The 21,916-nt window shown below is 39.9% G+C and overlaps 1 protein-coding gene across 6 annotated transcripts in view; it reads left to right on the top strand.

Moving 5' to 3' along the window:
- The window catches only part of LOC146482396 (uncharacterized), a 65,600-nt gene that overhangs the window by 27,644 nt on the left and 16,040 nt on the right, over positions 1-21,916 (top strand). For all 6 annotated transcript variants that reach the window (XM_085107242.1, XM_085107241.1, XM_085107245.1 and 3 more), the window contains 6 exons: positions 1,728-1,766; positions 2,125-2,256; positions 4,517-4,792; positions 8,140-8,362; positions 11,221-11,580; positions 12,608-12,800. In XM_085107242.1, coding sequence (XP_084963368.1) covers positions 1,728-1,766; positions 2,125-2,256; positions 4,517-4,792; positions 8,140-8,362; positions 11,221-11,580; positions 12,608-12,800 — 1,223 coding nt within the window. The remainder of the gene's footprint in view (positions 1-1,727; positions 1,767-2,124; positions 2,257-4,516; positions 4,793-8,139; positions 8,363-11,220; positions 11,581-12,607; positions 12,801-21,916) is intronic.

Here is a 21,916-nt window from a genome sequence, read left to right as displayed (position 1 = left end):
ATTTGTTCTGTTAAGTTTTAATTTGGCATGATCTGACTAAGAAGCCATGCTATCCATTGTACATTTTACTTCATAACACTGTCACGGGTGAAGTCGACAATATTAGCGAAGAAGGCGAACGAATCGTTCAAAATAGTGATTTTTTTAGCCCAAAAAGATGACTTTCAGGCATTCTTTAAATAATTAAAGAAAGCAAACCTGCTAACTCATTTTGGAAAACTTTGGGCGACCTTAAAAATCACTTTGAGGGCGCGAGAATTATGATTGAAGCAGATTATATTATATTCCGCTACTAGGAAGTCAACTATTCGTCTTTAAGAAACAAGCATTTTCAGTACACGTTCTCAACTTTGTAAGGGGGTCGGGTTTTGGGGACGGGTAATTTCCGTTCATGTTTCTGTCACGCGCAAAATAAAACAACATAAATGAGAATTTGTTTGACAGCTGATATAAGCTTCCTTCCTAAATTCACCTTTTGTATTGCAAATGCTTGGGCAATCAATCACTATCCTGAAAATTCTCAAGCAGTTTAAGGCCTTTTAAGAGGAAAAATGGTTTATTCGAGATAACTTTAACAAATTCAATGGCACTGAACTGAAATTTGGCAGATAGAAAGATCTTATCATTATTAAAATTTCGAAGCATAATAAGTAGTGCTCTAGATCACGTGACATGTTACGTGATCGTTTTTGTGAAAAAAGCAAAGATTTGACAGGTAGGCGACGGTTTTAAGAGAAAACATCAAACAAAAACGCGTTTCTAATAAAAATTAAATATCTCCATCGCTTCACGTTTGGAATGATAGTCCTTGTTCTCCAGAAAAAAATTGTCAGGACAAAGGTCATTTCTTAGTACACAATTTAACCTTTGATTGTTAATTTCTCCAATTTAAAAACTTGAGGACAGTCATTACAAACGTAGAATGTTCAATATTTCAAATCTGCTTCGGAAACACTAATTCAGTTATCCATATAAAGAAAATTCGCCGCCGTATCGCCGATTTACGAAATTTTAAGTTTTTGGTCACGTGATGTGTCACGTGATCAGAATTATACGTTAAGGCAAAAGAAAACATCAAGTTTTATATTCAGGGAAAATTTCATCCTGTTCTAGGCAGACAAACCGAAGATATAGGGGACATTTCATAATTTCTGAACACCCTTCAAACCCAGGCCTTAAACTGCTTGAGTAAACTGACAAGCTCAGTCGCCGGGACGTGCTGTTGACTCTAGTTGACCTTGTTATAACGAATCCATTGAATTCTGAAACAGAGAAAGACTGCTGCATTGTTTTTATGTCAACAAAAATAAACGTTTTAAATAATTTTTATTACAAACGAGACTAAGAGGGTGCTGATAGAGATTTTCTCCTTTCCCAACCTTGAGATTATTTCTTCTGGTAGCAGTAACCAACACCCCATTCTCAGTGTGTTAAGATCCATTTCCTCAGGGGAAAAAAGGGGAATCCCAGTTCCTATTTTACCCCTGCAGGACCCTTATCCATCCATAAATCTATACAGGCCTTCATGCAATGCACCCATCCACATATTCACGCATGTGTTCATGGCATCCATCCATTCACGCACATCAATGCATACATCCAAGAATCCATGCACGCATGGATGGGTGTATCCATTCGCAAGCCTCATCGTGCTCATCCGGCTGCAAACTGTGGCGAACACGTGGAGTGTGAATTATAATTCAGCGAAGCTGTATTGCCCTGTTTAGGTGAGGGACACGGAGAGAACGTCGTTCACCCAAGTAAGGGTATTTCAGTATTACACACTACAATGTAAATCTAGGAGAACTAGTTTACTGAGCTGCTTAATGGACGGTTATACTAGAATCTTGTCACCATAATCGCTTACAAAGTTAGTAATAGAACCGTGATGTCGCGTTTAAGAGACCGACACCTTAGTGCACGTAGATTAGTCGACTTATAAGCTTTTTAAATGTTTCTATACATTAATTGAAGAGTATCTAATATTAAATTGTGAAGAAAGCGAAAGAATTAAAAAGAGCATGAAATCTCCTTTCAGCAAGGCGATGTTTACTGTGAACAAAGAAAAACACACAATCATATCGCGACTGATAAATTTGTTTTTAATATATTAAAATGTCTTAGCTCCAGCTAAAATTGAAGTTCCACCAAAGTCACAGAGGGCCCGCGAAGGAGATTCAGTGGAGTTTATTATTGTAATATCTGGAGATCCCAGCCCGTATACGACTTGGTACAAAGACGGAAAAGAACTTGAGGGTAGGAAACGTTACAATTGGTGATATTTCAACTTTTGTAATTTGTATGTTATACAAATAACAACTTCCAACACTTTGTACATTAACCAACTAAAGATGACAAAAGTCTCTGACGAAACATGTTTTGTGAACTTAAAAAAAATTGTCTTTTTCTTTAAACTTATGCAAATAGGATTTGTGGAACAGTTCTACTCATTACCCGTCGACAATGTGCATTAATAGGTTGGAAAAAATACATAAATATACATATTGCATCGCAGAGAAAGTTTTTATAATATGTAAACCCTAAATGAAGACCTATTGTTCTCCACCAACCAGAGACCGATAACACTACGCCTTTCTTGTCTCACATAAACCTAATTATGCGTGCCTCATAATCGAGGGGTTTTCAGTTGCATTTTACATAAATAAAACTTACAGTAGCTCATAATATGAGATGATTAAGAATAGCTTTGTCTTCAGTGGCATCAAAGACTCCTAACAGTACTTTTTCTAATGTTATAGATATTTTTGTCAAATAAATTTTAGTTAACCAAGAAGAGAACAAATGCCAAACTTCCTTTGTCGTATTGCAATAAAAAAAAAAAAATGTTCAGAGGATTCGATTTCTGTTTTACAAAAGGCACACAAAGGCGATTCAATCACTTTAAATCTAAATAATTTTTCACTTGTGAAAAAAATATTATTTAATAAATTGTATTGAAATTCCTCTAAGTTTTGTGTCAAGAGTAGTTTTAAATGGTAGAGAGTAATTTTTTCCATTCTACCATTACGCCCGGAGTGCTTGAGATCTATTTTCTTTTGAGCGGAAGGAACGGTTTGCTTTTTGCGCACAAATTCCTTATAGATCATTAAACTTTGAAGTCAGTGCTGGCTATTTTGATATGAATAAAATCATTCAAAAGGAGAGTGGATATTTTTTTGAGTTTGTTTAATTACAAGTCTCCACTCGTTTGGGATAGATTTAACGATGCTCATTAAATTGAAATATTTAATGGGGGAAAATGGTATTTGTGAGATTTTGATACCTTCAAGAAATCTGCCATTATCGGAAATTAAGTCACCTATCTGTCGACGATTTCATAGTCGACAAAATGTTTAATATAACATGACTTGTTATTTTATGAGAATCTGCTTATTCTTCCATATTATTTGGTTTACAATATCTTTATACGAAGTAACTCTGGTAGCGTATAACTCGGACCATGCATCTAGACATTCTTTGTAAAAATCCGGCAGAATGTTAAGGAGCTTACGAGTGTCGAAATCACAGTGTAAAGTGAATTTACCATCCACTTCACCTAAAAATGGGTCAAGAATGCTTTTCCATGGGCTAATATAATCGTCGCTATATCCTTTTTCAGAGTAATAATTCTTTGTAAGCAGTCATGGACTGGATGTTCAGCATCAAACTAGCTTTTGTCTTTCACTTAAAATTACTTAAATTAAATCTTATATCAAACCTAGGCCCAGTTCAGACGCCAAAATTTTCATGAGCCGAATTAAACTCAAATTAATAAGGTCGGCCCCAATCACGAAAATCCCGCCTCTTGGTTCAGACGCCGAACTAAATGAGCCGAACTTAATTTGAAGCAAAAAAAAAAAAAAAAATCGAAATGTGAGCGGTTTTTAGGTAAAGTGTAAGCATAATTTGTGCATTAGGTTCGGTTCATAAAAAGTTCGACGTCTGAATCAAAGACGTTCCGGCTGAGCCAGGGGGGGAAGAACGGTTGAGTCGTTCTAAACTGAAGCAGTCGTTCTTAACTGATTAAGACGCCGAACGTTTCATTTACTTAATTCAAGGTATTAAGTTCGGCGCATGAAAAGTTCGGCGTTTGAACTGGGCCTTAAGAGTAACCTGAAGAAAAATACCATAATAGTGTACGCCTCGAAGCGGAGTCGATTCCCTCATATCTTCTATCCATAACCCCTACACCAACCCGGGTTAGCTGCCGAGAATTTACCTATCACATAAAAGCTAACCTTTTAAAATCAGTGCTTTAAAACTCTTAACACTTACGATCGGTGCTAAATTTCAAATGCTGGCCCAACTGGAGCTCCATTCACTCAGTTCTCTGCCTACTAGTGCGGTTCTCGGTACTGGTGTTCGTGAGTACCATGACGATAAGAAATATTGTAAAATATAGACCTGAATCTTCCTGGCGACAAGTAGAGCTCATTACCTATACAGTCGAAGATTAAAGAATTTGGACAATCGTATTATTGAGACAGAAAAATTTTCTTTTTTTACTACCCCCTAGATCCAGCCAAGCCAGAGCCACAGAGAGTCCGTGTTGGTGACTCTGTCAAATTCGAGTGCAAGATATCCGGGAAACCCAGTTTGTGCACGACTTGGTATAAAGATGGAAGGACACTGAATTCTAGCACCGGGAGGGGCATCATTGTAAAAACACTGAATGATTCATCTGAGCTTGAGATTGAAAGTGCACAAGCATCACACCAGGGTTCGTACACCTGTCTTGTAAGCAACGACTTTGGAGAACACCGGTGTACTGTCATCCTCATTGTTGTTAAAGGTAACAAGATCATGTTGCTCCTTTCAGGGGGACTAACTTAGCTTCAGATTGAGAGATGTGCAGCGTTTGGCTGCGCTTTATTGCTGGAATGTATGAGCGTAAACCAAATTTCTTTTTGGTAAACAGATGGATTTTAAACACTGACACGTTCTAATGTTTTCTGAAGATTTTGATCACGCTCTTCAATTGTTTTACCCCAGACTAAAATGTCACTAATGTCAGTTTCGCATCCTTCGATGTCGGCGAATTGTTCACTAAGTGTTCTGTGGAACACTTTTTGCGCGAAGTTGAAACCGAACGGAAAAACGATAAATCTGTATCATGATCGTCCAAATGGTGTATGGAAAGTAGGGAGAAAAGAACTTTCTTCATCAAGAGGCATTTGCCAAAACCCAGAGGTTGCATCGAGATGGCTGAAATATTTGGCGCCTGCGAGTCTCCCCGTAATTTCCTCTTGAGTGGGCAGTTGATAGTATTCTATCCTTACAGCTTTGTTGAGGTCACGTGGATCAATGCAAATCCTTAGCTTTCCAGATTTCTTCTCGTTGATCACCATCGAGTTTACCCATGCCGTCGGTTCCTTAACTTTCTTTATGACTCCTTTAGATTCTATTCGTCTAGCTCATCTTTGACTCTGTCGATTAAGGCTGTCGGAATTTTTCGCGGTGGATGGATGTCAGGTTCGGCATCTTTGTTGATCTTGATGTGATAGGGTTCTGAGATGCGTCCCAGGCCTTCGAAACAATCTGCATATTTCTCGTGAATCTCCGCTGTTGTCATTCCCATCACACTGTCCTCTGCATCTTGCTGTTTGTCGTTTACAGTAAAGGTGATGAGCTGTAGTTTTTTGGAATCAGTACATCCAAGTACGGATTTTCCATTCTCCACAACTTGAAACTCCAAGATTTCAGCCTTTTTGTCTACTTGACACTTGAGTGTACACTTGCCAATTACTGGGATGTCATGTCCACCGTGCGCTGTGAGCTTGGTAGTTGAGAGCCTTAACTTCGACTGTCTCTGTCTTTTGGGTACGACACTGTAAAAATCTTTTCTGCCAATGACGTTCGCTCCCGCCCCTAAGTCTAGCTTAAGTCTGAGTGCTTTACTGTATATGGTGAACGTTGCATACTCTTCGCTGCTTGTGCTTACTGTGTCGACAGTAAGGTGGTCAATCCTGTGATCGGAGTAGTCGTCGATTTCTTCACTGCCGTATAGGTCGACTTTGTGGACCTGTTTTGGGGCGACGTGGTTGGTTTCCTGAATTGGGGGGTTGTTGTTGTAATTGTTGCGATCTACAGACATGAGCGAAATGTCCGCACTTGGAAAATTTAGAACATTGTTTAACATGTGCTGGGCAGGCTCCTCTTGCGTGTTGTCCTCCACAATTTCCACATACTTTCCTGTTAGGTGACGTTCTTTAAGGGTTTATATTTCTTGTGTGAGTCTTCCAGCTCTTCTGGCTGCTTCTATTGTTTCTCAGATGATCGATGTTTGCATTCTTGCCATCAGAGAGTGACTTTAGTTGTTATTTTGATTGTTCTGATGCCATGCAGATGTCGATGGCTTTGTCTAGACTAAGGTCTGCTATTCTTAGTAGGCGTTCTCGGAGTGTTTCATTGCGGATACCACAGGCTATTCTATCGCGAGTAAGTCCGTCTCTTAGATCGCTAAACTCGCACGTTGCCGCTAGTGTTCGTAGGACTGTTACATATTGGTCGATCGTTTCACCTTCTTGCTGCACTCTGGTATTGAACTTGTGTCGTTCGAATGTGAGATTCTTTCTCGGCTGGCAATAACTTTTGAAGGCCGTTTTTAATTCATCCGTGGTTCTTTTCCACACGCTTCGGTTGTTAGCATCAATTTCTGTCTCAGGGGTAGCTGCAACGTTTTGTATATTTCTCTTCCTTTATCCCCAACACAAAGTAACAAGTAGGCGCATTTTTCTTCGTTGGAGCGTGTTCGAAGCTCTGTCTTTTCGAACAAGTCCCAATGTTCCTCAAACTTGCGGTATGAATCGCGGAGATTTTCGTCGGAGAGGTCGAGCTGCCCAGGATATGTTAATGGCCATGTAAAGGTTTAAGCACTTCTGACACCATGTAATGAACTTAAGACTAAACGAACAGGATTGAGTGTTTAAAGAAGTGTCTTTATTGATTAGTTGCAACACAACTTAATACAGCATGTCTAGTGACGTCATAGCCGGTAAAGTTGATTGACAGGGATGATGACAGGTATATTACACCCACCTTCCAAACATACCGTATTTTAAGAGCGCTACAGGAAAAAAAGGACTTTTTTACATCGAACAGTTTCGTTTTGGAATAATTTAGATAATACTATTAAGTTATGTGAATCCGTTCCTTTTTTCAAAAGAAAATTAAGAAAGAAACTCTTAAGTGAATTTTTAACTTCTCAGTAGTATTTGTTAACTTATTGTAATTTTCATCGTATTCTATCTTATTTTATCTTATCATAATCCTATTGAAATTTTTTTTTTCGTATTTTATTTTTAACAACTAGATTATGAGCTCGAGATTTCTATCGCGTGATAGTTGATGAGGGCGAAGCCCGAATCAACTATTACGCCTTGAAGTCGAGAACGAATAATCTAATTGTTTTAGTATAAATCTACTAGTCCTCCGAAACTAAACAACAAAACAGGTTCACGGTTTATTATTATATTGGCTTTTGTGTGCGCGCCTTTGCATTTCATTCAAGATTTTAGATTGAAACCGTCATTCGCTCGAAACTGAAACGAGGAGCCGAGCTTTTTTTATTGTGAGATGACAATCAAAGGTACACTGGCTTAAAACTACCCTTTAGAAGCCAAGTTAAAAAAAAAATGGGTCGGTGAAACACAACTTTGGATGTTTTCAAAATTATAGATTGTCGACTAATTTTAAAAGTTGTAACTGAAGAATAAAATCTTTTAATTCTTGTTTCGACTCCTTTTCTTACCGTAATAAAATCTTCATTCCATATTTCGTCGCAATTTTTGTCTTCTCTGGAATCGCCTCGACTTGTAATGATTCCAAAATCCTCTTTACAGACACTTCGAAAACGCGAAGAAGCGGCCACCATTTTGTTGAAAACCGCACACCTACCGTTAGGCTACTTACTCACTCTACTCGGTCTCTACTCACTATGTACAACAGAATAGATAGTGAGTAGCATAGCCAATAAGAGGACAGCCTACGTGATAGAACGCTAGTAGACATACTAATGTATTTTAGATGATTAACACCGAAAAGCTCTTTTTGGGGAGTTTTAATGAAATTTGTATTCTGTAATTCGATGTATTGGACACCAGTGCGAAACACATCTCTTCGCTCTTTATTCCGTGGCAGATCCTCCTTATGCAATATATTTGGACTACTTGGAGTCTCCTCGCTACAAGTTTATTCGTGACACAATGAGCTACTTGTTCCTTTGTGCTCTACACTTTGTCCTCTGTTTGGAACCAACAACCAAAGAAATGAATGGATTAGAGTGGACCGTCTTCATTTTTTTCATTGGCCGCTTCCTGGTAGAGCAAAAGCAGATTCGGCAACAAAGAGCCACATACTTTAGGTAAGGGCTTTATGTTAGTTCCACAACAGTGACCAATCCACCAAAATTTGTGAGGTGGAAGTTTTATAGTTTGATTTCTTTCTATAGTGTGCTGAAGTAGAGTATCAGATCAACAAATACTTTTATTGCGTGCTTTTCTCTCAGAGGAAGGGGGTGCAGTCAGAGGCCATCATTTATGTTCTGCTTTGGTGGGTCTTGTACGAGTGTAGTTCCTTTGACCACTCCCCTTAGTGTTTTCATGTGGTCTAAAAGTTATCATCTTCCTGTCCAAAAACTAGAATACGTCCAACAATTTAGGATACTCCTTGCACGGGGATACCAGATAAGGAAAGTGAACTTTCCTTGCTTTAGGCGCCATGCGCAGATACTCTCTTGGCTCGTCATAGTTTCTTCCTACGAAGTTACAGTTCAGTTGTAGCCAATTTCAGTCCGCACAACGTTGCTCTTTTTAAAATGGTAAAAGCAGCTTAGCAGTCTGAGCTTAAAGCCTAGTTAATTTGTGTTGACTATAGTTTACTCTTCATCTCACTGCAAACATCCAGGTGCGACTTGCATGCATAATTGTGGCATGACCCCTTTTATCGTAAGCAGTTTCCCATCCGTCAACTACTACCCGGAGTGGCCTGGTTTATAGGTAGTCCTTTCTAGTGTTGCACCAGTGACAGGTGTCAACGAACAATTCGCCTGTCCATAACTCCTCGAGTCTCAGTGCTATGACAATGAAATTTAGAGGGTAAATAGCACATCCATGGGATGTTGCTTTCAAGTCCGTATCGAGAAGTAATGATTTAATTTGACCTAAAAATTAGGTCATGGTTTTTAAACGACGGCCATCTTAGTTTTCTGGATTTTCCAACAACTTCAGAAAGCCACTGAAATTGAAAACTCCGTACGATTTGAACGCAACTTTAGTACATTTACTTCTACCAGAGCAGTATACTCTACGATTCACTGAAAAAGAAACAGTAAACACACGCACGAGAATCAACAAAACAGTACAGCTAGGCAAATAACGAAACAGAGGAAAAATATGAAATAAAAATAAGACAAAACTACAGCCTCCAAACTTGACCGAAAAGTAATCAAAACCTGAAGAAGAACACTAAAATGAGCAATAAAATGCGTAGAAATCAATTTCTTTGGGCCAACGACGCCAGATGTCCGATGTACTAAGCAGCAGAAATGCGTCCATAACCGGAAGCTCAAGCGATCTAAATTATGATTCTGTCAGGGTTCCTTCCGTTTTTAAAATTCAGAAGGTTATTGTGACCTCCGTCAGCTTTTTAGGTCAATTACTCCTCAAGCCCAAACGCCCTTGAGGCCGTCTCCGTTGGTGCTAATTTTTCATCGTTTTCCATTCCAGTTCATGACAAAGCCGGTTAAACTTGTTCTTAAACCTGTTCTATTTAGGCCACCAGACTCGACCTCACGTGTTTGGTGGATGCAATGTTCCCACCGATCAACCTCGAAACGCCGACTATGCCATTTACTTGAGTTTCGACATGCCAGACGAGCCGTTCATTACAGACGTTAATTTTTCAAGTGTTAAGGACCACAAAGCGTTTCTTCAGTCAATTTGTTAACCTCCATCTTTTCTCGTTGAAAGATTTTCGTAGATCCACAGCTTCAGTTTACTTTCGAAAGAAGTGAGTTGAATGAAAATGGGAAGTTGGCTTTCTTGACGGTGCCTGTTACGCTTGGCAGATTTTTTTTTTTTTTTTGTACTAAACATTAATCTGAATGGTTCAAACTGATTTCTGCACTGTTATGGCTAATATTCCATAACGTTTGGTTTAAAAATCTCGTTTTCCCTTAGAAACAGCTGGTAGTCCTCAATCAGTATCGGGTCATTGTTTCTTCTTTATATCTCCCCCCCCCCCCCTTTTGACTAAATGAAAAAGTAAATGTTAAAAACACGATCGAGCAGCAGTGTTTTATCGGGATTTAAAACCACTAGGCGCTGCCGAGTGGCTTTAGACCCGATGAATCACTTGCTGCGAGTTTTTTGAACTTCTTCAAAAAGATTCCTGGAAAAGCGAGTGTCAAGAGAGTTTTTAACACTTTTGTGAACGTTGGAAATTAGCATACGAGAAAAACATTAAACACCGCATACTAATAAGGAGGAGGTTTTATCTGGTTTTAAAACCACTGCACGTGATGTTTTATCGACCATTTGATAGGTCAATGGGCTAATGAATTGTTAATGAGTTTTTGAAATATCGTATTAACCAAGCTTGCTCGGGACCGTTCTGGGAGAATGTTGCCCCCGGTCTTTTTTGAACTGTCAAGACTTCGGGCCGAAATTCGGTGTATATGCATGTATTTATTTAGTTAGTTATTTATTTATTTAGTTATTTATATATTTAGTTATTTATTTATTAACTTATTTATTTATTTATTTATTTATTTTATAAAATGTAATTACTTTTGATGATCTTATATTATACTGCTTCAGTTTTTCTTGTGTGCTATGTCTCTTCAATATATTGCATATTCTTTTTCTCTTTCACTATCCGCCCTCAAATTAGCCTTTGCTATACTTGCGGTCCAGTGTAATTAACTTAAAATTGGTTATCATATATAAATAAAGATTGATACTTAGATTGAGGAATTAGGCTGACTGTAGAGCTGAGGTTATATACAGTAAAAAAGTAAAGTAAATTTATTTATACACGTTAGATTGAAATTTATCTAGAAACTCGTGGGGCCGTGTAATCAAACAAGTATCTTTAACAGAACAGAAACATTTTGGAAAATCCCAACTGGCAGTACCGTATATTTTCCAATATTTCATCAAACACGACCTGGCTTCTTCCGGGAATGAACTTACATTACGATTCTTTTTTTTATTATTTTAGTGACTGCTGGAACTTCCTAGACTTCTCAAGTTTACTAGTTTACTTGGTGATATTTCAAGTGAGGGTAGTCACCATGGTCACTCCTGAATCAGAGGCGAACAACCGGGCACTGTCAATCGCTGGTTGCATGTATGGATTCAATGCTTTGTTGCTCACGATCAGAGCTACTGGTCACCCAATGGAACAAACGAAAGTCTTTGGAATAATTCAAATCGCGTTTTTTAGAATTCTGAAGGACGGTCTTAAAGTTTTGCTGCAGTGCTTAGTGATTTTAGCGGCTTTCTCCATTACTTTGACAAAATTCTACATTGCTGAAAAATCACTTCACGCCAAAGAAATGGGTGAAAAAGGCATACATACGTAAGTACATTCGGCTTGTAAACTTGATAGATTTAATGTGTTACTGAAATAATAATAATAATAATAATAATAATAATAATAATTATAATAATAGTAATAATAATAATAATAATAATAATAATAATAATAATAATAATAATAATAATAATAAATAACTAGGGGCATTAAGTCCAAGTTGTATTTTCAAAGGCGGAACATTGCCCTTACTTTGCTTTTCAATCGTAATCAACGCATTTTCATTGTTGCAAATGATCGTAACGTCCGGTCTTGAAACACAAAGAACTGGCCGTTTTTATACTAGACGACGTATTATCCTGTCTGGACGAACTTGGCAAAACATTTGTTGTTCGTCCGGTTATTTGTCTGTAGTATAAAGACGGACACAAGACGCATTATGCGTCTGGACGAACTTTTTTCCGTTGATGCCGTTCAAGACTGACGAACAACAGAAGATAGTTCGTCCAGACGGATAATGCGTCTTGCGCCTGTCTTTATACTATGTCCGTTTTCTGGGCTGAAACAAATGCGTCGTCCTTCAATATAACTAGATACAATGGTTCAAATCACAGCTTTTTTCTGTGCACTTAAAAAAGGCACTTTCATGGAGATTTTGCTGTGTGTTGGCTAAAACAGCTCAAATATTTGACAAAGAACCAGGTTTTTAACGTGAAATCGCTCTTAGAGCAGCGGAAGGGAAGTATGAAATGATTTCTCCTGGGAAGAACAAACAAGAATAACTTTTTCAGATTTTTTTTTCTCTAAAATTCCCAGCGGGAACGTTAACTTGAAAGAATTGGACAACTATTTCAGGTTGCAATCCGTTTCCATCCTTGTCTGCAGACAAAAATGATTGATACTAGTTTCTGTGCCCTAGTAGGGTTATTTTTAACATAATTGAACCATTATTTTAATGTTCCCATCGATACAAATACGTTTTTACTCTATTCAAAGTTACACTAAAAATAGGTGATACTGTCCTTTAACACCTGTTTCCTCATTCTATACCTCCGTACCCGTCATCGAACAGGTGGTGGGCGTTTTTCAGAGAGCTGGGTTGGTCGATTCTGGGACACTCAAACGAATTTGATCGTTTTAAATTTGTGGATACTACAACAGAAGTATTTGCCCTTCTCTTCTTTGCTTTTTTCCTTGTCATTGGAGGGATTCTTCTCATCAATATGCTGATAGCTTTGCTAGCTGATGCTTTCCGAAGAACTCAGGTAAGGAACTAAATCGATCATGGTTTAAATATTACGGTATATTTTTAAACCCCAATAGACTCGTGGGAGGTAGCCCGTCAAACCAGGCCATGTTAGGGAGGTGCCGACATTAGTTCCTGCGCATACGTTCTGCGCATATCAGGATGGTCTGCGAAACTCGGCTTTCCTAGTGCCTCCTAAACCTTATTCAAAGGTATAATTCTTGTGCGGTTTCTGACTTAACGGGAGGAAGATCTTAGCAAGGGCTATTGAATTCCAAAAAGAGAATGGGAATAACCAAGCATTTTTCAGAGATATTTTAAAAGCTTCAATTTGGGGGTAAGTGATCTCGGAAAACTGCATAAATATTATGATTCTCGCAATTTGTTTTTTTTTTTTTGGATTCCAATAGCTAGCTACTAGCTGCGGCATCGTCCTTAAGTCGAAGTCTAGGCAACTGTAGTCTTCAGTTCTATCAGCATTCAATATCAGTAGCCGCAACACACGGTCAACTTTTAAGGTGATATTAAATCACATCAGCAAGAGGAATTAGAGAATTCTATTAGAATTTTACAAGACTCAACAACAATCATTAACAGTCATTGTTAATCATGCAGTGAAACTTATAGTATACTAGACTAATAATGAGTGCACTCATCCTAAAGATAGATCGAATCAATGACGTAAAAGAAAATCAACCACTTTCAAGCATTGACTCAATTAAAATAACGTGATCTTGATTTGGCGTCCAAAATTATCAACACAAAAAATTATTACATAAGGATTATCCATAACAGATGTAAATAATGGCATTTGACTCTCACAACTCCCCTATACCCCTCTCCCCCGTAATAATCGGTACAGAATTTAGTCTTTCATATTCAGTTTATCTATACTGTAGTGCATCGTATATACATAATAGGCGAGTTCGTATTCCCGGACGTCCTCAGCCGAGTGAACGAAAGCGAGACTATTGCGGGTGAAAATGTAAACAAATTGGAGAAAGATACGTTCCATGACTTTCCTTTAACCATGGAGCCAAATTTTGATGGCTCTAGCATCTCTATCTTCCCTGCCATTTTCACCTGCATAAGCTCGACCCAGGACGTCCGGGAATACGAAACTCGCCTATTGGTTTAGTGCATACCAAACCTGTGTATAGCACATTCCCAAGTAGTCACCTTATTTCTAAAATATTGGCTAAAGACGCCCGCGAAATCGAGGAAAGCGGTGGTTGTAAGGTGAACAGTAGGTACTATTCAGAGTTTGAGTAGCCAATCAGAGAGCACAAAAACATTCCTGATTGTTTAATGTACAATAACTTCATTTACTGGGCAATTTGTTGCAGAATAAGTCGAATGTGAATGAAATATTTTGTTTATTATTTTTTTAATGAACTGATATTTGATAACGGTAAATACCTCCTCTTTTGAGAAGTGTCATCTTAATTGGCGAACTGCGTTGTCTTATCGTTAATAACAAGTCTGGGTACAGTAAGCTGGAGACGATAAGGTGGCCATCTTAGTAGCCTTTACTCTTCAATGGATAATTGTAATGGGTAATTCCTCGCGAAGCGAGGGCCGAAGGCCCGAGCGTAGCGAGGTTAATAAATTTGTCGGGCCGAAGGCCCGCGCTCGGGAGCTAAGCCGCGCGAATTCGAGCGGAAAATATATTTATATGTGTCTATATATGTTTATATCTTTAAAGATGTCCGTACTGTTGCCTGTCAACAGTGCGCAAACAAAGTATGAATGACGTCAGGGAAAGTTGTCAGACTTGTTGGCGTCATACGCAATTCGTAGTTGCTATGCAACAGAACCGCTTTCAACCGGTCAAAGCGGCTAGGACTGGTCACTCTATAAAAGAAAACCGCTGCGTCACAATGGCGCACTCTCATGTTTATTCATTGAGGGCCGAACGTGTAATTCATCGAGGAGTGAAAAGTGTTTACTATTGGTGAAACACGACCAAATTGTGATGCAAATGAACGACAGGAGCAAGCACAAGGGACAAGACATATTCGCCGAGGGAGATTTAACAACGAAACTCCTGAACAACGAGAAAGGCGACTTCAGAATCAGCGCGAGCAGCGAAGAAGAAGGAGACATCAGGAAACCACAGAGCAAAGACAACATCGCTTGGCTCAGCAAAGACACCGCCGTCAGGAAGAAACAGAGGAGCAGAGGAACCGCAGATTGGAGTATCACAGGCAGTACAACCAAGGTAGGCGTGAATTAGAAACTTTAGAAGATAGGCAATTTAGGTTAGATTTAACTCGTGCTCGCTTCAATAACGAAACCTCCGTTGAACGTGAGCTTCGATTACATCGACTTCGAAGTAACCAGGCACAACGACTGATTAATGAGACCGAACAGGAACGATATTTACGATTACAAACTGTTCGGACAAACCAGACACAACGACGGATTAATGAGACTGAACAGCAACGAGATTTACGATTACAAACGCTTCGGACAAACCAGACACAACGACTGATTAATGAGACTGAACAGCAACGAGATTTGCGATTACAAACGCTTCGGACAAACGAGCAACAACGACGAATTAATGAGACTGAACAGCAACGAGAATTGCGATTACAAACGCATCGGACAAACGAGGAACAACGACGAATTAATGAGACTGAACAGCAACGAGAATTGCGATTACAAACGCTTCGCACAAACCAGTCCATACGAATACAAGCAGAAAGTGAACAACAAAGACATGAAAGATTACAAATCGCTCGTGACAACAGTGCTCGTAGAATAGAAGTTGAAACGAATGAAGAACGACAAAACAGACTCCAATTGCTTCAACAAAATGCTGCTATGTACAGAGAGACCGAGAGGCTAGAACATGTAGAAGATCAAAATAATCGCGACAGCTATCTTTCCAACGGGTGGAGAAATGCAGAACAGCCTTTACATGAACAACAATGGGTTCAATCTGAGATGGCAAATTTCCACCGTGCAATGAACAAATTAGAACACCGACAATGTGTAACCTGTAAGGAAGCTTGGCCAACAAACACTGGTTTAACACTTCAGACTTTTGAATGCCTAAGATGTAAGCGTGATAAGGGAAACCCCAAATTATTCTCCCAGGAAAATGACATGGATCCGGATTGTTTACCAACAGCATTACAAGGCTTAACTGACATTGAGGAGATGCTTATCGCAAGAGCTTGCCCAATTATGTGTGTTTATAGGAAACATGGAGGACAAAGGGGTTATAAGGGACATGTTTTAAATCTTCCCCAAAACATTCAGGGTTTTCTCTCTAGACTTCCTCCTAATGTTGCACAACTACCTTACCTGATAATTCGAAAACATGGAGCTGACAACACACACAGAGATTGTAGAGTTAGAAGACAGAAGGTTCTTGAGGCAATCACATGGCTGAAGGATAACAATCCCTTTTATGCTGACATTCAAATTGACTATGAAGCTCTCCACTGTTTACCCATTGATGGAGTTCCGTCAGATCTCCCTACAGCTGAGGATCCACAGCCAAATGCACAGGAACACACTGCCGAAGAAGACACATCTCAGAACAATGATGATGACGAACATTCTCAGCACAGTCATTCCTTCCTCCCACTTCCTCAAATTCTCAACAGTCAGAACAGGATGCCATAAGGGCTTTAATCAATGGAGAAGATCCGTTAGACTGGCCATCCAATGATGGTGATCCTATCAATGAATTTCGTACAGAGGGTTTGGCTACTATGGCATTTCCAACTCTTTTCCCTTATGGAAAAGGAGATCCCACGAAGAAAACACGCCTTCGAGAAGTTTCTTTAATAGAAGGCTTCAAACACCTCATTAAGTATGTAGACTGTTCGACAGCAGGAACCTTTTCCTGGCGCTTTGCATCACACCCTCGATTTCCTTATTGGGCACTCAACATGAAACAACGCCATCAACTGTTGTCCCAAGCTCGCATCTATCTCACGCAAAATCCAGAAGACGCCAATTTAACAATCGAGGAACTTCGTCAAATGGTAGGACAGATGTCAGCCAACCAGCTCATGAATCGCCTTCAACGTTACGTTGCCAAGATTCAAGGAACAAAGCAGTACTGGTATCAACGCTACCAGGAACTGAAAGCTCTCATTGCACAAAAAGGGGCTCCCACCTTTTTCTTCACTTTCAGTGCAGCTGACAACTACTGGCCAGATTTACACCGACTACTACAGGAGCCAAACAATGCCACACCTTCAATTCGCATTAAAGCTGTAATAGACAATCCACACTTGACAGATTCTTACTTTGTTTCAAGACTGGATGAATTTTCTAATGTTTGGCTAGATCGAGTATTGCATACAGAATGGAAGTGGCATCGTTTCGAGTGGCAGGCGCGAGGCAGTATACACGCACATGGCTGTGCAAAGCTTACAAATGATCCAGGCCTTTGCAACCCCGTAAACACAGCTGTTCAAGGGTGGAAACTAGAGCAGATTCTGCAACTGCAAATACAACAACCAACCTATGAGCAGATGGCAGCTGACTTTCAACCCCAAATTGAAGCAGGACATCAAGCAACAACAACTGTTATCAAATATGCAGACTGGTTAGTAACCACAATTAATGAGGCCATTCCCCAGGAAAACTGGGTTGTCCCTTCCCCACATCCATCATCTTCACTAATTCAAAACGTGCAAAATTTCAATGATGACTACCAAGCCCTTGTCAATTCAGTTGAACGCCACACAAAATGCAGTACAGCATACTGCCTTCGGAAGAAACCCGGACAGGAACCAGCATGCCGTTTCAATTTCCCAAAGGACTGTCAAGAAGAAACACCCCTTAACTTCCACCTGATCAGAAAAGCAGGCAGCGATGACCAGGAACTGACAGTTGAAGAAGTAACCCAAGCTCGAGTTAAAGTAACCCTAACTACCAAACGCAATGACAGTCGTATTAACTCCCACAACCGCGTAATGCTACAACACTGGAGAGCCAATGTTGATCTTCAAGCCATTGTTGATACTGACCAATGCATTCGCTACATGGCTAAGTATGCTACTAAAGGTGAACCAAGATCCCAGTCAGCCACCGAAATCCTGAGTCTCTGTGTAAACAAGCTTCATGACACAGACATGGCAACAACTGCATTGCGAAGTGCAATGATCCAAGTTGTTGGAGAGCGTGACATAGGATCACAAGAAACAGCTCACCTGCTTCTTGGAAAACCATTGTACTCATCCACATTCTCGTTTCTCTGTGTGTCATTAGATGGTAGTAGAAGAGTTCGGACAGGGCAAGATGAAAATGACAATCAAGGCGATGAAGCATTAGACCCTTCAGTACTTGATGCTTATTCTGTTCGAGCTAACTGGCAAGAACAGACCCCAAATATTCTTGATCTCAACTTGGTTCAATTTGCTTCAGCTTACTATGTCTCGAAAGGAGAGCTCAAACGTCGTAAACAAGAAGTAATCATTCGAACATTTCCCAATTTTTCCCCTAATCCATCCGGACAGAACTATGGAAAGTACTGTAGATATCAGCTGATTAAATACAAACCATGGTCTGGTGAAGTTAATACTGCTTGGAATGGACTTGAAGACTCAGATGACATTCACATACAATGTTACCATGCATTTCTTACAATGGACAATGCTGCAGATTACATTCCCATGTTGGCGCAAGAGCAACAACAAGCTCAACGTTACACTGAGGAAGAACAAGACGAGGATGATGACGAAGATGACGAGCCACAGCAAGAAGAAGAACCTGAAGAGAGGATGCTCCTGTGTCGCTTAAATCAACAATATGACCAAAGTGTCTCACAAGAAAACCCCACTCAGCAAAACTTCCACTTTGACTGGACGACAGCAGGTAGGACAATGCCTCCTGGTTTAGTTCGTGACTCTGCAAATTGGATCACAAAAAGGAGAAATGAAGCACACGAAGACCCAACTGTTGTACACAGGAGACAGCACCAGCCTGTTAATCCAGAACAACTTAATGTAGATCAGCGCCTTGCTTACAACATAGTGGCTATGCATCATGAAGCTCTCAACAGTGAGGCGCCGAATGAGCCTCTTCGTATGATAATTACAGGAACAGCAGGATCTGGCAAGTCATTTTTAATCAATGCATTAATGATGATTCTAGGAGATAAGTGTAAGCTGACAGGGACTACTGGAATTGCTGGATACAACATTCAGGGCTGCACATTACACTCTGCGTTGCAGCTGCCAGTGCGTAACCACAACAATTCTGACTTGCAAGGACAAGCACTACAACGACTACAACTTCGCTTCACTGGCAAGCGTTACCTTATAACTGATGAGATGTCTATGCTCGGACAGAGGACATTGGCTTGGGTCGATAAGCGTCTGCGCCAGGCTACAGGTAAGCTTAATGAACCACTTGGAGGAATTTCAGTGATCTTGCTTGGAGATTTCGCACAATTGCCACCTGTTGGAGACAAGCCTATTTATGCCACATCGCCCTGTTCAATTCTAGGTCAACATGGTTTTTCAATATATACTCTTTTTGAAACGGTTGTGATGCTAAGGCAAAACATTAGACAGGCAGGAAATAATCCACAGGCTGAAGTTTTCCGAGAACTTCTTATGCGTATGCGAAATGGCCAGAGCACGCAATGCGACTGGCAACAACTTTGCGAACGTACACCACAGCACATCAACATGGACGACTTCACAGATGCCCCACGGTTATTTTTCGACAAAGCAAGTGTAGCAAACTACAATTATGAGAAACTTAGCAAACTAGCAACGCCAGTTGCTCGCATCTCTGCTGTTCATTCAGGCAGAAATGCAAAGGCCGCCACATCAGATGATGCTGGAGGTCTTGAGGCTGTGATATTCCTCGCAAGAGGAGCAGCTGTAATGCTTACATGTAACCTTTGGCAGGAAGTTGGACTGTGTAATAGTGCATCAGGTGTTGTACATGACCTCATCTTCCATCCTGAGCGCCCTCCCCCCTGTTTGCCTATTGCAGCACTGGTGGATTTTCAGCACTACACAGGACCACCTTTCCTGCACACACACCCTCAGATCGTCCCCATACCCCCACACCTATTTGAATGGGAAACTGAAGGCCAACGATTGTCAAGACAGCAACTGCCACTTCGTTTAAGCTATGCAATGACCATTCACAAGTCGCTAGGCCAAACATTATCTACAGCGGTTATTGACCTAGGAAAAGCAGAAAGAGCTGCAGGATGTAGTTTTGTTGCACTCTCTAGAGTACGCTCTTTAGATAATGTAGTTCTACAGCCATTGTCCTTTCAAAGACTCCAGGTGATAGCTAAAAGCAAGCAATTACAACAACGGCTAAGAGAAGAGGAACGATTACAACAACTGGCTGATGTCACCGCACGTCAACATCAGAACCGCCATTAATTTGCTCAATCAACAACCACCCATATTTCACAAATGAAGCTTCATCTTCAAATCTCATGTAGCAAGTATCTAAATGCTACATATTTTTTTCCTTCTTAAGGTGAGTGATTACAAGAAAAGTGCATTTTTGAAGAGTTCATTTCAGCATAAAATTTATTTCATAGATTTTAGCTCAGCTAGTGTTGCCAGTATGGATGTAGAATAAAGAGAAATCTTAACAATCTAACCTCTTCTGCAAGGTAAGTGACAACAAAATTGCTGTTCAATGGCAAAACATAACTTTTGTAATTTACTACTTTTTTGAAATTATATATCCAGGCGACAGTAAAAACAACTTCACTACTGAATAGTCATGAGGTGAGACTCACAGGAATGGACTTCTTTTACCAAAAAAATTGTAATTTTTTATCCAGTCAATTTTCCCTCAGTCTTGCCTCACAACTATTCACTGAGCACTCATAACAAAGAGAAAATTACATCACCGTTATAATTGAAGGGGTGTGCAAAATAAGGCCCGTAGTGACTTTTGATGTAGGGTGAAATTCTCCTTTTGTTTCACAAGCTAATGCTAGGAAATTTGAAAGGAAAATTTAGCAATTTATCAGAAGTCACTTAGTGCTTTTTTCCAGGCACCCCTTCAATTACAATCACTTCCCATACTGCCAACTAAAGTTGTCTACTTCAAATCAACTGCAATGTACATATTTTGTTTAAGCAAATAAAGCAGTTGCAACTATAACAAATCTTGTACTTATTGATTAGCATGGAAGGAATGGGGGGGGGGGGGGGGGGTTAGTGGGTTTGGAGAGCAAAAAGATAAGCTACAGTTACATGTACCATCTTCTGAGAGCTCTCTGTTAAATATCATTTGCAAAATATTGTACACTTTTACAAACCCAACTATAACAAATGTTGTACTTATTGATGAGTATGGGGAGGGGGGGGGGGGTGTTTGTAGGGTTGGAGAGCAAAACCATAAGCTATGGTTAGATGTACCACCTTCTGAGAGCTCTCTGTTAAATATCATTTGCAACATTGTACACTTTTACCAACCCTTTCACTACCAACATATGACAGCTAATTCTCCTAAGTAATTTTATTCCTGAGATTTTGGTTTCATAGCAAAACACTATCCCCTTATTCTTTTAATTTTCTTAATTCTTATTACCTGTATGCTTGACAGTGTACTGAAATTATAGCGAGCATTTAAAATAATGCGGCTCACTTCTGTGAGTGAAAGGATTGGTGGGAAAGGGACACCGTTGCGCCATACCAAACAATACCAAATAATAGATACCATAATATCTATTATTTTGCTCTGTTAAATGCTTACACTCTATTGAGTGACTACTTCTCAAATCCGTGAAGAATAAGGAGATCAATCCAATTTATAGAACCTTCTGGTAAGGGATGCACCATTACAATTGTGAGGGGGGGGGGGGGGGGGAGCTTTCTGGAAAAATATGTCAGTTTTCCACAAACAGCAGGGTGCAATACTTTTTCGTACTTCCTTTCCAACGCAGGACTCTTTTTGCCTAAATGTTGGTTTTCCACGATTTTTTTCCATGATTTGCCACACCCCCCCCCCCCCCCGCTTTCCTTCACATTTCTAACGCTGCATCCCTAGCGTGCTGTTAACTACAGTGTATCACTCTCATAGTCTATGGGAATGACATCACACAGCGTGGGTGTGGTCAAACCAATTTCACCAGGGTGCAGCTGTTCAAAGGTGACACTGCGGGAGAGGCAGTATTCT

This window comes from Pavona decussata, unplaced genomic scaffold, assembly GCF_977016875.1.
Source record: "Pavona decussata unplaced genomic scaffold, jaPavDecu1.1 SCAFFOLD_46, whole genome shotgun sequence".
Classification (NCBI taxonomy): Eukaryota; Metazoa; Cnidaria; class Anthozoa; order Scleractinia; family Agariciidae; genus Pavona; species Pavona decussata.
The sequence above is the reverse complement of the archived record's forward strand: the minus strand, read 5'-3'. Positions and strand labels throughout refer to the sequence as shown.